Raw genomic sequence first — 15,392 nt, 5'->3', positions numbered from 1 at the left:
CGAGACAAGTATGACAAGGCCCGCTAAAGGAGGCAGATAGAGGCCCTTCAGGAAGCCGGGAAAGGAGTGGTTTCACAGTGGGAAAGGAGGAAAGACAGAGAAAGGGGCAGGTGAGTTAGTTCTGGAGATCTGAACTGAAGGCTTTTCCTGTAGATAAATATTTTACTGGTCAATGCTGTCTGTAGTCCTCAGGAGGCCTTGGAGGAAGCACTGGGAGGCTGCCGGCTGCCCAGGCAGCTTGCATAAAAATCCAGCAATGGCTAGGAAGCACAGACTGTCTTCACATCTTAACCCAAGGGGCAGATGATGTGCCTCCCTGGTCAGGGCAGACATCCAGCTCCCTGGGGTCTGAGTTGCTTCCCTTTCCTGCTAGTCCCTTGGGAGGGGTATGTATGACCCTTTTATAACCTCTCTTCAAGCCTCCTTGTCATACCTCAAATCAAAGACAGTCACATCAAATCTGTCCAGGTCTCCATCCTAATGTAAACATTCCCCAGTCTCCCATCCTTTGCTCTCTCTTTACCATATCGGTGGGAGCCATTCTGGTGAGTGCTAGGCCTGGCTTGTTTACTGATTCAGATGGAAATATTCCTGTTTATGCCAGCTGAACTGGCCTGTGGTCAGTTCTCAAAGCTTAATTGGCACCTTCCAGTTCCAAGAAAAGTTTTATTCAAAGATAGCATGCAAAGCAATTCAGCAGTTACTGTGTGAAAATATGTACCTGTAAAATATGTAGTTACATGATATCTAAAATGTAGTTTCCTAAGACCTTCTAAATATGATTGCTCTCAGCCAATTTCAAGCCAGTTCTCATGATTGGCATTAGCATAGCACAATGCATAAACAGCTTCAAGGAGAAAAGGAGGGGTGAGTTTCCTCCTCTTTAGGCCTTGGCTACAGAATGGGCAATTCCATTCAGTTACTTTAGCCAGCAGAACCAAAGTTCACACTCCAGTTTCCCGCAAACCAGCAGTATCAGACCCAGGACTAAGTTTAGCTTTTGGGGCTCCCAGAGCTGGTCCTAATCTCACCAACCTGTTCACATCAGCAGTTGGAAGGAGCTCACAGCCAGCATCCTATCCCGGTTAAGGAGGGCTCCTCACGCCCTCCCTGAAGCCTCCACCTGCCTCCACCAGGGCCATGCCCCATCAAACCCTCCCTCCCTGGGTAAAAGCTTGATAGTTGGTTAAGGAGAACTCTCCTCTCCTTGCTCCCCTCCCTGCAGCTATTGTTGCCACTGTGTGGCAGTGTTTTTAAAAAAATACGAGGGGGGACTTTCTCCTCACTCCCCACCCTCACTGCAGCTGCCGCTGTGCCTGGGGCAAAGAAGGAAAGTTTCCCCTTGACCTCCCTCCCTCATAGCCTACTGCCTCCTCACAGCGGCATTTTTTGCAAAAAGCCTTTTTGCCTATGGGCAGCAAAAAGGCTAATCACCCCCTGCCCCCCCGCCACTCCGACCACACCCAGAACCATGGCAAAATTTTACTTCCCTCCCACCTCAATTCTTTATTTAGGCCCCCTGTCCCCCCATTTACTGGTAAAGGGGAATCCGTATAGTATTCCCCTTTACCAGTATTCTCTGAGCCGGTTTGAGCAACAATGTTGCCAAGTTCTGTGTACCATCATGCATAATTTGCTGGGCTCTAACCGGCAGCAAGATCTAACTTCTGCAGTCATTCAGTCTTATTGCTTTTAAAGTCTCAGTTTCTCTTTTACAGCTCTTAGTATTGCAGCAATTTATAGCTTATGTTACTAGCAATGCTTTCCTGCTGACTCTCAGAGGCCCCTCTCTGCTTGTGTTTGAGTCACCTGGCTTGAGGATCTCACTCATGACATGCGCAGGAGTGAGCCTCACAGCATCATGAGCTCTCCATTTGTGGCACATGGGGTCAATTAGTTTACATTGGACCAGTCGCCCCTAGATTTGGCTGCTAAAAAGCAAATTGGAAAGGGGATCAGATGCACACCCTCCCTATGTTGGGATACTCTAAGTAGACCCCCAGAAGTTAACTAAAGCAGGTTCACTTTCAGTCAAGGCCACTCTGCACTGGGAGTGAACTGCTTCAGCCTCCCCTCCTTTTGTAAAGGATAGCAACAAGCTAATGTGCCAATTAAGTCAGCAGGAAGAATTCAGATAAGCCTCGCAGAGCTAACTCTTCCCCCTCACAAAAGTGGTTGAGTCAGCGCTAAGGACACTGAGATGTACCCTTTAAAAGTAGTGATTGGATTATTGGACCCTCCGTCCATGCAGATTTCCCCTCCTCACGTCTATGCACTCTATTGTCATGACAATAAGCCTTGGCTTGCCTCATCCATTCACTCATTGTTACACTCAGGAAAAGCTATTAGAAACAATGGAATCTTTGCAGGTTCCACCGAACACACCTATTCAGCAAAGAAGAGCGACAGGCATGTTGCCCCATGACATGTTCTTGGGCATATCAAGCCCCAGTTCCATGATCCAGCGTGCTCCTTTGCTCCTTACCAGCAACTTGGGCAATCTGCTGCTCACAAGCCATCATGCCAGTCTGTGTCCATCTATTTATGCCAATTTCCAGACTGTTTCTCTGGCTGACCCTGATTTGCCCAGTCTTCCTCACAATCCCTGGAAGCTGGTTCCACAGAAGAGGCACCCTCATGGATTCACCTCTACCATCTAACCCCTCTGATCTTCTCACCCCTGCTTCTGACCGAGCTGTACCTGAGGAACGAGGTCCCTTGGTTGTTCAGGCAGCCTTGAGGTTTCTGTGCCAGTAGAATCTCAGATAATATGAGTGTTTTCCCCTTGCTGGGCCTCTCTTTATCCCTGCTTCTTTTTCTAAAATCTAGTTGCCTTTTTCTCTAAAGCCTCTTTCTCTAACCCACCTGGGAATTCATACAATTCAGACTATAAACTATAACACCTCTTTGCAGTTGAACATATCTTTAATAGAATTGCTTTAACCACACATTTCTTTCCATTGTACCTCTCCCTTCAATAAACCCTTTTGATTTTTGAAACTTCAATCCTGCCTCAGTCAAGTTATTTAGTAATATTAAAAAGCATTGATGACTGAATGGAGCCCTGAGAGACTCCATAGAATAGCTCTCATTTCAAAGAGGAACTGTCACCAAGCTCCACCATCTGGAATCTGCCTGAGAGATAGGAATGGAACCACTGCAAAGCAGTGCCTCCTATCCCCAGTTCCCCCAGGCGATCCAGAAGGATACCATGGTTGATGGTATCAAACACCGCAGAGATCCAAAGGAACCAACAGAGTCACACTCCCTCTATAGATTCTCCAGTAAAGGCCATCCATCAGCGTGACCAAGGAAGACTCAACCCCATAGCCCGCTCTGAAGTCAGTTTGAAATGGGTCTAGATAATCAGTTTCCTCCAAAACTGCCTGAAGCTGGTTAGCCACCGCTCTCTCAACCACCTTGCTCAACCATGGGAGACTGGCCTATATCTATCCATCACTGAGGGATCTAGGGAAGGCTTCTTAGGAAGTGTTCTAATCATTGCCTCCTTCAAACAAGGAGGCATCCTACCCTCCCTCAGCGATGAGTTAATGATATTAAGCCATCCCCAACAATCTCCCTGCTAGATAGAAGCAGCCAAGTTGGGCAAGGATCCAGAGAATGAGTGGTAGGCGCACCGCCCCAAGCAGCTCGTCCACGTCCTCAGGCATCACAGATTGAAACTGATCCAATCTAATACTGCAAGAGGGATTGCTGGACACCACCTTAATAGACTCTGCAGAAACTGTGGAGTCCAAGTCGGCCTGAATACAGGAGATTTTGTCCACAAAGAACGCATTAAAAGCATCACAGCAGAACAAAGCCCCCGGGGTTGATTTGAATTGGAAGGAGCCTGAATCAAACTCCTCACAACCCGGGACAGCTCTGCCAGACACGAACTGCAGAAGAAATGCACACAGACCAGAATTGGTTTTTTGCCGCACACACTGCCTCTGCATAAACTTTCAAGTGGACTCTATGCTGTGTCCTGTCACATTCAAGCCGAGTTCTCCTCCACTTGCGCTCCAGTCACCTACCTTGCTGCTTCAGACCTTGTACGTCCTCTGTATACCAAGGGGCCACTTTTAAAGCAGACCAGAACGGACGCTTAGGAGCGATAGTGTCTACTGCCCTGGTGAGTTCCCTATTCCAGGTTCCCACCAGGGCATTGACAGAATCACTGGCAGGACCAACATCAAAACCCTCCAAGGCTTTTTGGAATCCTACTGGATCCAACAGCTGTCTCGGGTGGACCATCTTAATAGGTCCCCCACCCCTGCAGGGCTGGGTTGTGGCTGTGAAACCAACCTTAACCAGGTAGTTGTTTGTTCATGACAATGGGGAAACCACCAGATTCCCCACCCACGGAACACCCCTGATCCAAACAAAAGATCAAATCAAGTGTGTGGACAGCAACATGAGTTGTTCCTTAAACTAGTTGGGATTGGCCCATAGTTGTCATGGCCACTATGAACTCCTGAGCTGCACCAGACAAGTCAGCCTCACAATGGATATTGAAGTCACTCAGAACCAAAAGTCTGGGTGACTCCAGTACCAACTTTGAGACCAGCTCCATCAGCTCAGTTAGAGAGTCAATTGGACAGCGTGGTGGATGGTACACCAACAGGATCCCCAGTCTATCTCTAGTTACCAGTCTCAGAAAGACATACTCAATGTGTCAGCTGTTGCACAGGGGCCCTGGTAAGGGGAATGGTAACCTTATGGACCACAGCCACTCCACCCTGCCCCCCACCCACATCCCCAAGCCTGCTCCACAACCTGGTGGAAGAAGCTGGGCCCAAACTGGGCCACTAGCCTCCCCCATCCAGGTCTCAGTTATACAAGCCAGGTCGGCTCCTTCATCCATGATCAAGTCATGGATGATTTTGGTCTTATTCTTAACTGAACTGGCATTGCAAAGGAGCAAGGCTAGATTCTGTGGGAAGTTGGAACTGCTCCCCAAGGCCAGAGAGTTGACAGGGCAGCCGGAAGTGGAAACAGTTACTAAATTAGTGGTTTCCCTTCTCCTGTAATGGCCAGCTGCTCTGCCAACGCCAATTCTTCTATTCCCCACCACAACAGTAATAGGTGCCCCAGAGGCACAGGACACACACCCGGCCTCATTCTGCACAAGAGAACCCAAACACATGACAACAAAAGGCCTGGCACAACCCAATAAAAGGGAGGACTAATTACATTCAACCCAGATCTCCAACCCCACCTTATAACTCCGCCCCCCAGACCCCAGTCCCACACCAAAGGCCTGGCACCAAAGGCCAGCCCTCTTTGGCAGCCGGCTTCAGTGTCCGCCTACAAGCGGTCCGCCGGCTACACCTCCAGTGTTCTTCCCTCCAATATATGCTGCCAAGGACTCCAGAAATCTCTCCTCTCACAAGAGATCTCTGGTCCTTGGGGACAGGTAGGCAAGCACTCAGATAGAAGGCACAGGTGGAGTAGGGCAGCAAGCAAGCTGCCACAAGCCAGTCCTTCAGAAGGTCTGGGGCTGCAAAAACAAACCTCCTTGGCCGAGACAGGAATGCGCAGGCAGGATGAGACAGCTGTTGTTCATCAGGAGATGTCAGGGAACTGACAGAATCTCCCTCCTTCCACTTTTCACCCTCTCCGGTCTTCACCCTCTCCGGTGAAAAGATTTGCATTTTGTTTACCTGTTTTCCCCTTTAAGCCTTTGTATCAATGGGAATGACTGTTCTGTATGACTGCAGCTGCTAGATCATCCCCAATTTTAACGATTACTGAGAAGAACTTCTGAACAATGGCTAAACCCTCACCTTTCTACACTGCCAGTTTCCTTCCTTGGAGACACCTTAACCATGATACTACACTTCTAGATCTATGCCCACTTGAGGGACTATCTCACACTGACTTCAGGGTCATGGGCATCTTGCATGATGTGAGAAAAGGCAGTACCTTCTGCTTGTTGAGACTTCAGCTTCTACAGTTATTTATTTATCAGTTATTTATTTTTATTTAGAAATTGTTGAGCTTCTCCAGCTTTAGTCTTCATCTTCTATGAGAATACACACACACACACACACAAATATATCTTTTGCATGCAGACGAATGAAGTTCAAGTGACTGAGCAGAAGGACCTTGAGCTAGAGACAGAATCTTCCAGGTCTTATCCAGAGTCCTGTTACCCATGATTCTGTCGTAGCCCTCATGACACCATGATCAGTTACTGATTTCCCCCAGCATTTTTTGGTCTCTGATACTTTCACCTCTTTTACTCTGTCCATATCATTTTATTTATTGCTAAATATCTATACCACCTTCCATTTAAAAAATCTCAAGGTGGTTTAGAAACATTTAACACAATATAAGAAATACACAATAAAATATTTAAAAGGAATCTAAAAATACAAATCTAATTAAAAGTGTTTTTTAAAAAAATAAAAAATAAATACACAACAAAACCATAAAATACAAAGTAGCAGCAACAAAAAGAGCACTCATAAAAGCCTGGGTAAAAAGCCAAGAATTCACTTGCTTTTGAAAAACTGTGGCTGCCCACCGGGAGAGCATTCCAAAGTCAGGGGGCAATAACTGAGAAGACCCTGTCCTGCATGGATGACAGCCGAGCCTCCTTATTGTCAGCACGCAGAGCAGAGCCCTCTCCAATGACTCTGTCATGTGGGCAAAAACCCTTGGGAGTAGATGGTCCCTCAGGTAACCAGGGACCCAATCGTTAAGGGGTTTAAAGGTCAAAGCCAGCACCTTGAATTGGACCCAGAAACACATTGCAGGCAATGTAGCTCTTTCAAAATGGGTGTGATATCATACCAGTGGGCAGCTCTGGGTAAAATACTCGCTGCTGCATTTTGCAATAGCTGCCATTTCAGGATATTCTTCAAGGGCAGCCCCACATTGAGTATGTTACAGTAATCCAGCCCTGTTGTGACTAAGGCATGGGTAACTGTGGCCTGATCTGCCTTCTTGAGAAAAAGATGCAGCTGGTGCACTAGCTGAAGCCATGCAAATTATGTGTTACTAGCTTGTAAATTTATTGGATGGATATTCTCTCCTGTCACACATAATACCAAACAAATTGTGAGAAGTTAGCAGACATCATCATTCAAAGGGATGAAGTGAAACTGATGATTTTTCTCACCTGGTTAAACCACTTGGGCCACATAATAACATTCTGGTCAATGGTAAACTTCATCTCTGGGGAGGCCTGTCTTTTTATGCTTCCAACTTTCACTCTAGCAATAGATTGATTGGGAAATGCCACAGCATTCATAATATCCAAATCCGATGCCAGGTTGCTGTTCTCATCAAAATAAACTCCATCTATGGAACTATTGTAAAAATGGAAGTTGCTCAGGTAAGGGTGGAACTAGAGCAACATGGAAAAGAGCAGCAGTTAGAAAACAAAAACACATTGGATAACTCAGTCACATCCATTTGGAGATCCTGCTTCTGACAGATTGCATTAGGGGAGGAGAGTTTGTTTTGTGGTAGTGTGCATGAATTTTAGGGGTGTGTATGACTAAAAAAAATTGGACCAGCTTGGTTCTGCAACCCCAGATGTTGAAGTGGGTCATTTTGGACCCTTCAGAAGGTGGGGGATGGGGTGGGTCGGTAGAATTGTGGTCGATGGGATTGGCAAAAAATCCCCACAGAGATATATGTGGGTAGGGTGGAATCACTAAAAAGCCCCAGCTTCCCCAGAAGCTCTCAAAGTTGACACATAAGAAGGTTAGGATGGTCGGACTGTGTGTATTTAGTTAGAAGTGAATCCAACCATCCTTTGAATTTAGATTATTATTTTTTAAGTAACAGGGAAATTGTACTCAGAGAGAACACAGAAAGGAAGTGACCAACATGAAAACATCTCAGGGGAAGTGATCTAACATTAGAGGATTGCATGGGAAATCTGGAAATCCACCACTTTATTTGTAAAATTGTGAGTACTAGCCAAAAACTATAAAGAAGTTTTGGGCAAGCAGATGGACTGGCAGATAAGCAGGATTCCACTCAGCTACCAGGGAGTTATTCACACATGGCTTCATGCTGTGGAGTATCTGAAGAGTGAATCTGCTTTGCAGCAGATTCACAGATGTTTAATTCAGCGGATTAAATGGACAGTTCACATAGGGTGGGCTCCTCTCTGCAATCCCAGCTGCAGATCCCCCCCCCTGGGTATTCTGACAGTTTGCACTGGGTTTTTCCTCCAGTCATTCATAAATCACATCACAGAGGTGGCGGCAAGAGAGCGTGTGTGTTAGTTTGACAGCTGGCTACAGAAAACCGCAAGACCGGCATGACAAGTTGCCAAGCAGGCGGATTGAACAGCAGAACACTTCTGACCCAAATCTTTGCTGATGTTTATAAAGAACTTGCCTTTTTGAGTGAATGCCTTCATCACCTTATGTTCCCCCCACCACACCCCAGACCAGGCCTGCTCAACTTAGGCCCCCCCCCCAGCTGTTTTTGAACTACAACTCCCATAACCCCCAGACACAGTGGCCAATAGCCAGGGATTATGGGAATTGTAGGCCAACATCTGCAGGAGGGCCAAAGTTGAGCAGCCCTGCCCAGACCATCCAAGAGGCAGGGAAGTTTAAAGTATAAATCATTGCTTTCTCTGTCATGAAGAAAAACGTAGATGAATCAGCTCAGACAAAAAAGACTCAAGTTACATTGCAGTCTCCATTCTGTAAATCTAAAGCTGGTGTTAAGACTCACATTTTGCAGTTTGTGCTTGTGTTTAACTCAGGAATGTCTCCTTCCCTCTCCCTTTCTGCACTCCCTCCACAGAATTTCAACAATCTGCTACAACGCCCCCCACCCCCAGCACTTGCAATTGCAAATCACTCAGAGCAGACCAGACCAGACTGAACACAGCTGTCAAGCTTGCATGAAGAATGTCCTAGGTCTCATCCCTAGCAACTTCAAATACGACTGGGAGAGACTCCTGCTTGTAATCTTGAAGATCTGGGGGCAATCAGTATAGACAATACTAAGCTAGGTGGACTAAAGGTCTGACATGTTATAAGGAGGCTTCCTAGGTTCCAAACCCCCTATACAATGTATATGTGCTGTGCATCCCCCCCGTCCCCAATTCATTCTTACACCAGGAACAATCTTGGTGCATACCCTCCATGGCCATAAAAAAGAGGGGTTGAGTGAGGGAGCAGCGGATTGAGCAGAGGATAGATTTTGTAACAGCACCTGGGTCAGGGGATAGGCAGGGATAGTTGTAGCCCGTGACAGCTCTCCTGCCTGAGCAAATTCTCTTTTAGACAGTGTCTTTCTATATAAACAGGGTCTTTCTCCAGTGGTGGAGCCTAGAGCATGGACTGTAGCCCAAACACAGCCAGCATAGAGGAGTCCTCCAGCAATGAGAGGAATTCCACCTCACTGAATTCATCTCAGGAATCTCCCAGTTTTCACTTCATGAATACATTGGGAAGCTTCACAGACTGTTGACTTGGGCTTGAACAATTGATGGCAATTTTGAGTGTGGTTATCTACGAGGGACAAGACATACCTGCCAAGGTTGAACCATAGGATGTTCCAGCTTGCCTGCACCCGCCATCAAGATCCGATTTAATCTGGATGAGTGTGCAGCATTTAGGGCACGTGCCGAAGCCCAGACAGTGTTGTAAATACTGTAGTTGTCTTGAGACAGAATGCTTTCCACCACATTCTCAGGCAGAGTCCCCAGTATTTCTTTTTCTGTGCATCTTAGGTGACCTCTTATGGAAATTACAGACTTTGAATATGAGCAATGAAATGCTTTGTGCCAACTCTCCAAGATGGCAATGTACAATGACTCAAAATTATCACATTTTGTATCTTTTTGTGCTGGGATTGAGAAGGAAAACGAACCGTGGATGTGCTGGATATCAGCGACTCTGTAAAACAACTTCATGCCGAGATCCTCCAAAATGGTTGCGATCCAAACTTTCCCCAATTTTTGTTTCTCAATCCTTTCAGCCACTTTCAACAGTACTGCTAAAATCCATGCAGCATAAGTGTTCATGTGGTAGACAATCACATTAGCCTGTCTCTGCACGAGCAATGACATCTTATCAAAGTGCTGTTTGACCCTATCCAACACCGGGATTCTTTCTAAGAAGGCAACACAGAGACTGTTTCTGAGCATCACAGGGGTGAAGGTGCTCACAAACCTTTCTCCTTGGTCATTGTCTGGAACAAGGAGACCAGTCCATGTCCATTTGAAATGCAGGAGAAGCTTGACAATCCCCAGGTAAGGGGGCTCTTGTTTGGGGACCATCCGATATAAAAATGGGAGCTGAGTTTTATCTTTTAGAGCACCACTAAGAAAAGTATAACTGACCTAGGAAGGAAAAGAAGAGATTGGCATTTTATTTCATTTTCAAGGCAAAACTTGGGGATTTGTTAACCTAAAATTATTACTAACTCACAAAAAAGTCATCACAATGATAGGCAAAGAGTTTGTGGAGGGAGAGCCTGTGCATTGCCCTAACCACAACAGCATCCCAAGTTCATCTCTGATTCCAAACATACAAGTGATTGGCAACTTGTATCAGAAAAAGAGAGCCAGCGTGGTGTAGTGGTTAGAGTGCTGGATCAGGACTGGGGAGACCCGAGTTCAAATCCCCATTCAATCATGAGACTTGCTGGGAGACTCTGGGCCAGTCACTTCTCTCTCAGCCTAACCTACTTCACAGGGTTGTTGTGAGGAGAAACACCGCTCTGGGCTCCTTGGAGGAAGAGCGGGATATAAATGTAAATAACAACAGCAACAACAACAATTTAATTCTGTGGCAGAAAATGAAGGGGTGCCTTCATAGAAACTGCTGCACAGGCTAAACCTGATCCCTCTTCCTAGCGACACCACCGATATCAAGATGGAGAGGATGGATTGTCTGGCACCAGCAAAGAGGCCCCACTTTGTCCTGGTCCCGTACTGCCTTAGGAAGCAGCTGAACCTTACTGTATTGCTAGGGGAAGTCTCATCATGTTCCACTCCCAGCTCCAGAGTAAGAAACTTGAACTCTCATGGTATTCAGCAGGGGAGCTACTAACCCTGGGCAGTGTGATCAGTCCTCAGAGAGGCAGGGCAAGCCTCCTTGCCCATGACACCATGTGACCCCCTTCTCCACAGAAAGAAGCCAGCCAGTGGTGTAGGGGTGGCCTAAAACCCTTCCAATGAGACCGTGATGAGCTTGGGATGGTGCTCCTTTGTGTTAATTTCATTTATTTATTTAACATATTTGTATACTGCCTAAAACTTACGTCTCTGGCTGATTTACAATAAAATAATACAAATTACCAGAACATAAAAAGGTTAAAACATAATAATTTAAAATTAAAGCAACGTTTCTAACTATTAAAACAGCATCTGATTCAAAGCAAGGAGGCTTTACACACTGTGCTTCTACCCCAAATCTCATTCAGAAGAGAGTCTGTGCGTTCACACACCAGTCAGACATATCCTGAAGTCCATTCAAGATTCTTGGACCGACTCCACACACAAGTTGGGCTTTGTGATGCAAATTCTAGCTTATCTTGACGTATTTCTGGGTTTTTAAAATGCTGGTTTTAAGCTAATTTTCTGAAAATGCTGGAGCAAACAAGGAGAGGCACTGACCTTGAATCATTAGCATGATAAGAGAGATGCTCTCTTTAGAAATGCAGATATCACTCTTTAGTAATATCTCCCCCCGCCCCGCATTGGCTACACAGACATATGCCATGTGAACTTGTTTCAAAATGAAACCTGAGAGCTGAGGGGAGGGGCTGCTCCCCTCAATGCCATGAGTGTAGTTCGAAGTGGCTTCGCTTAACGTTTACCCTGAAGCATGAAGCCATGTGCAAATAATTACTTGGGTGAACAAATATGTCTTGATTACCTTTTAAAAACTTGTAAGATATTGGGAGGCTCTTATTTCAGCAGGAAGCGAATTCTAAAGCCTTGGGGTAGCAATGGAAAAGACCCATCCCTGAGTAGCCACCAGATGAGTAGGGATGTGCAGACTGGTTCGGCGGTTGGGTCCAGAGGTTCAAGGTTTGGGATCGAACTTACCCCCCCCCCGCTCCCGATTCCGTCCGGATCGGAACTGAATCTCCGGAAAAATCCACAAACTTGTTTACATTTTTAATTTTTTTTTTTAAAAAAAATAATAAAATAAAAATACCTGTAGCCCCTTTGGGGGGCTTTCTGTATGCCGCGTGTGTGTGTGTGTGTGTGTGTGTGTGTGTGTGTGTGTGTGTGTGTCCATGAAGGTTCCCCCTCCCCTGCCGGCCTCTGCAATCACCACCGTGGCTGGGTAAAAAGGCCTCTTTTCAGCCTGTTCGGGTCTCGTAACTGTGCACGGCGGCCATTCTGACCACTGCTGCACATGCTTAAATGGCCTCTGTCAGGCCTGGCATGGCCCATGGCCTCAGAGGTCATACGAGCATGCACGGTGGCCATTAAAACAAAATCACAAAGCCCACCCTCCCCATCATGATTTGGGCCTCAAAGACCGAGGAAAAGTGTGGGTGCATGGAGGGCAAGCTGGAAGCAAGTCCAATTTGTGACACTATACAACATCATTACTGATCCCATGGCATGTCTGTTAAGGCATCAACCTTAGGCTTTGTGGAGCTTGAGGGAACAAGAAATAGCCTTAACTCTGGTCTTCAACCAGCAGGGTTTTTGATCATTCAAGGGTTTATAAAACCTAACAAATCCACCTGTGCAGAGATGACAGTAGCATAAAAGAAATGTCTCTCTCTGTGTGTGTGTGTGTGTACACACCAGGGGAAGCTGAAACTCTCTCCTACAAAAAAGGTTATTTAAAATTTTTTCTTCTGTGCCTGGCCTCACTTTTTCACGCCAGTCTTGACTTTCCTGAAGACCCTGCAATATGGAATGAGATGCAGCTTGAATCACCACTGCCACCCATGGGTCATACCTGTGGGATTTTGTAGAGACTCAACATGCTGGACATCTGATTGGAGATTTCAGTCTCAGCGCCTTCAGAAACAGCCACTAGGATATTCTTTCTTCCACACACATAGTTTGGAACATGCTTGTGCCCTATAGACAGAAGGTCTACCATGGCATTAAAAGTTAATTTTGCATTGAAATAGTTCTCATATATGTTGTAGCCAAGAGTGATGTTGGGTAACATCTGAGGATTCTGGTTTATCTCATGGATTGTGAACACGAAGGGCAGGAGGTGCCAGAAATTCATGCCTTCAGTCCTGCAAGAAATAGAAGTGGGCCACATTTTGATCTTGATTCCAATGAGAACAAGTCAGGCTCTTGCTGCTTTCCCTGTAAGATTCTTGCTAGACAACAGACCTCTCTAGATGTTGTTCGTGCAATCATGCTCTTGTTATCCCAGAGCCCGAAGGAAAATAGCTGCTCCAAACATTACATTGCGTAAGTGTGTATTTGTGGGAGAAAAATTTTTTAGAGCTCACAATCTAAAAAAAGAAACATATAAGGCAGACACCAGCAACAGCCACTGGAGCAATGCTGTGCTGGGGATGGATAGGGCAAGTTGCTCTCCCCCTGCTCAATAAAGAGAATCACCACTTTAAAAAGTGCCTCTTTACTCAATTAGCTGTGGATGTATATGATGTTCTAATGAAATAGGAAACATGTTGTGAAGTTCTATTTCTAATATGTTTTCTCATTCAATAATTTTCAGTGAGAAAATGTAAGGTCTGAGAAACCGATTCTGATACCACCCAGGAGTGATTTCATATTTGGACTGTGCAAAGTACATTCTCTTGCCCAACAACAGCTGAGAACTGAAAGATATGCACAACACCCCTATCCTCACTCCAATGTCAGCTACATGCACAAATAAATATCAAAATGAGAAAAGCAAACTCAAATTACTAAAGCAGAAACAATTAAAAAGGTCCGTGTCCATAATCAAATATTTACTTACGCCTTAAAATCAAAAGAGGGAGGCTTGAAAAAAACAGATGGGAAAAACGCAGTATTTGTGGTAGATGTGACCCCGGCAATCACATAGTCTCCCGGCTTGTAATAATTAAGTCTTTCTACTGTATTACCCGGCTGAATTAATGGGCATTTTGTCTTCAGTATCTTGCAGGGAGCAGGGGACAGCAGCAAAAGCATTAGCAGCAGCAGCAATTTCATTCAAAGTACACCTATTTTAGTTACACCCCCACACACCCGATTAGCAGATCCAGTGATCAGAATCCAAGTCTTCTGCCAAGAGCACAGCTGCAGTGACTTTACTAATATGAATGGGATCCAGCTGTAGCATCAGATCAGAAGGGGCTGATATTATTCCTCACACTGACATACTTCCTAAATCTCAGTAGTGCAGGACGTATTTATGCACTAACCTTTTTGTGCTCAGTACAAGGAGTCACTGAAAGTGGTCTTTGATTATGATGGTCCCATTATGGGTTACAAACAATCTATTTTTTGAAGCATCCCTTGAGCTTTGGTGTGAGAAAAAGTAAATTGTAATGATTTTGATAATTATAAGGGAAGAATTGTGCATGCAACATTCTTGACTCTCTCTGAGGCTTTGTGAGCAGGTGCAAAGATGGAGAAATCAACTTTGTGAAACTCAGCAGTGCTACTGTGAACTTTCTGTGCTTGTGTCAAGTCTGAATTGATTTCCATTGAGTAAGAACGCACATGATCATTTGGGGCCTTTTCGGAAGGTAGCCACACTTTTACCTCATGTGGGATAGATGAGCAGATCTGCCTTCAGCTTTAGCAAAACTGGTGACCAGATTATCAGCATCTGGATGCTGGCCATGCCTGGCATCCGGAGCAAAAAGCCACACCCTGCCATGTAAGGTCCTCCGGGTATGCCCCTACTATGCCAACATGCATTGTGCCGCCAGTAAACTCGAATGGCCTGATGACAATAGCAGCTTCCCTATGAGTGGGCCAGGAAGGACATGTGACCTCTGATGCCATGCCAAGAATCCATCATGGCTCCAGATGGCAGAGGCCCTCTTAACCCTGTAGTTGCGCTCCCAGTGGTAACAGAGGTTGCAAACTCCACTTTGAGCTAGATGCCACCACTGCTTCTGGGGTGGGGGCAGTTGAGAGGATGAGCAGCCGTAAGCGACAGGCAGCACACCAGTCCAATCAGAGCGCGCCCCCCATGCCCACACCACTACTCCACGTGGAATAGGCAAATGCAACCCCATGCCCCCTGAAACCTTGGAGAAGCCACTGCCAGTCTGTGCAGATAACACAGAGCTAGATGAACCACTGGTCTGGCTCAGTATATGGCAGCTTCTTGTGCTCCTATTCCCCCAGGAATGGACCTGGTTACCTGTCTGCTTTGTGGAAATGAGGCCACTGACATGGGAATGGGTTGGTGCTGACCCATATCCCCAGGCAGCCCTTCTGGAAACCACCCCTCCCCCATCTCCCACCATGG

General features: G+C 46.0%; 1 protein-coding gene across 2 annotated transcripts in view; it reads right to left on the bottom strand.

Moving 5' to 3' along the window:
• Nucleotides 1–14,123, bottom strand: part of LOC128343446 (vomeronasal type-2 receptor 26-like) — a 28,024-nt gene extending 13,901 nt beyond the window's left edge. The window contains exons 1-4 of one of the 2 annotated variants that reach the window (XM_053292524.1): nucleotides 13,905–14,123; nucleotides 12,915–13,206; nucleotides 9,515–10,327; nucleotides 7,130–7,357 (exon numbers count right to left, since the gene is read on the bottom strand). In XM_053292524.1, the coding sequence (XP_053148499.1) occupies nucleotides 7,130–7,357; nucleotides 9,515–10,327; nucleotides 12,915–13,206; nucleotides 13,905–14,119 (1,548 nt within the window). In that variant the 5' untranslated portion in view covers nucleotides 14,120–14,123. The remainder of the gene's footprint in view (nucleotides 1–7,129; nucleotides 7,358–9,514; nucleotides 10,328–12,914; nucleotides 13,207–13,904) is intronic. The other variant, XM_053292525.1, reaches the window with a different exon arrangement.
• Between the last annotated feature and the right edge of the window lie 1,269 nt (nucleotides 14,124–15,392).

This window comes from Hemicordylus capensis, chromosome 2 (genome assembly GCF_027244095.1).
Source record: "Hemicordylus capensis ecotype Gifberg chromosome 2, rHemCap1.1.pri, whole genome shotgun sequence".
Classification (NCBI taxonomy): Eukaryota; Metazoa; Chordata; class Lepidosauria; order Squamata; family Cordylidae; genus Hemicordylus; species Hemicordylus capensis.
This window is presented reverse-complemented; position numbering and strand designations above follow the sequence as displayed.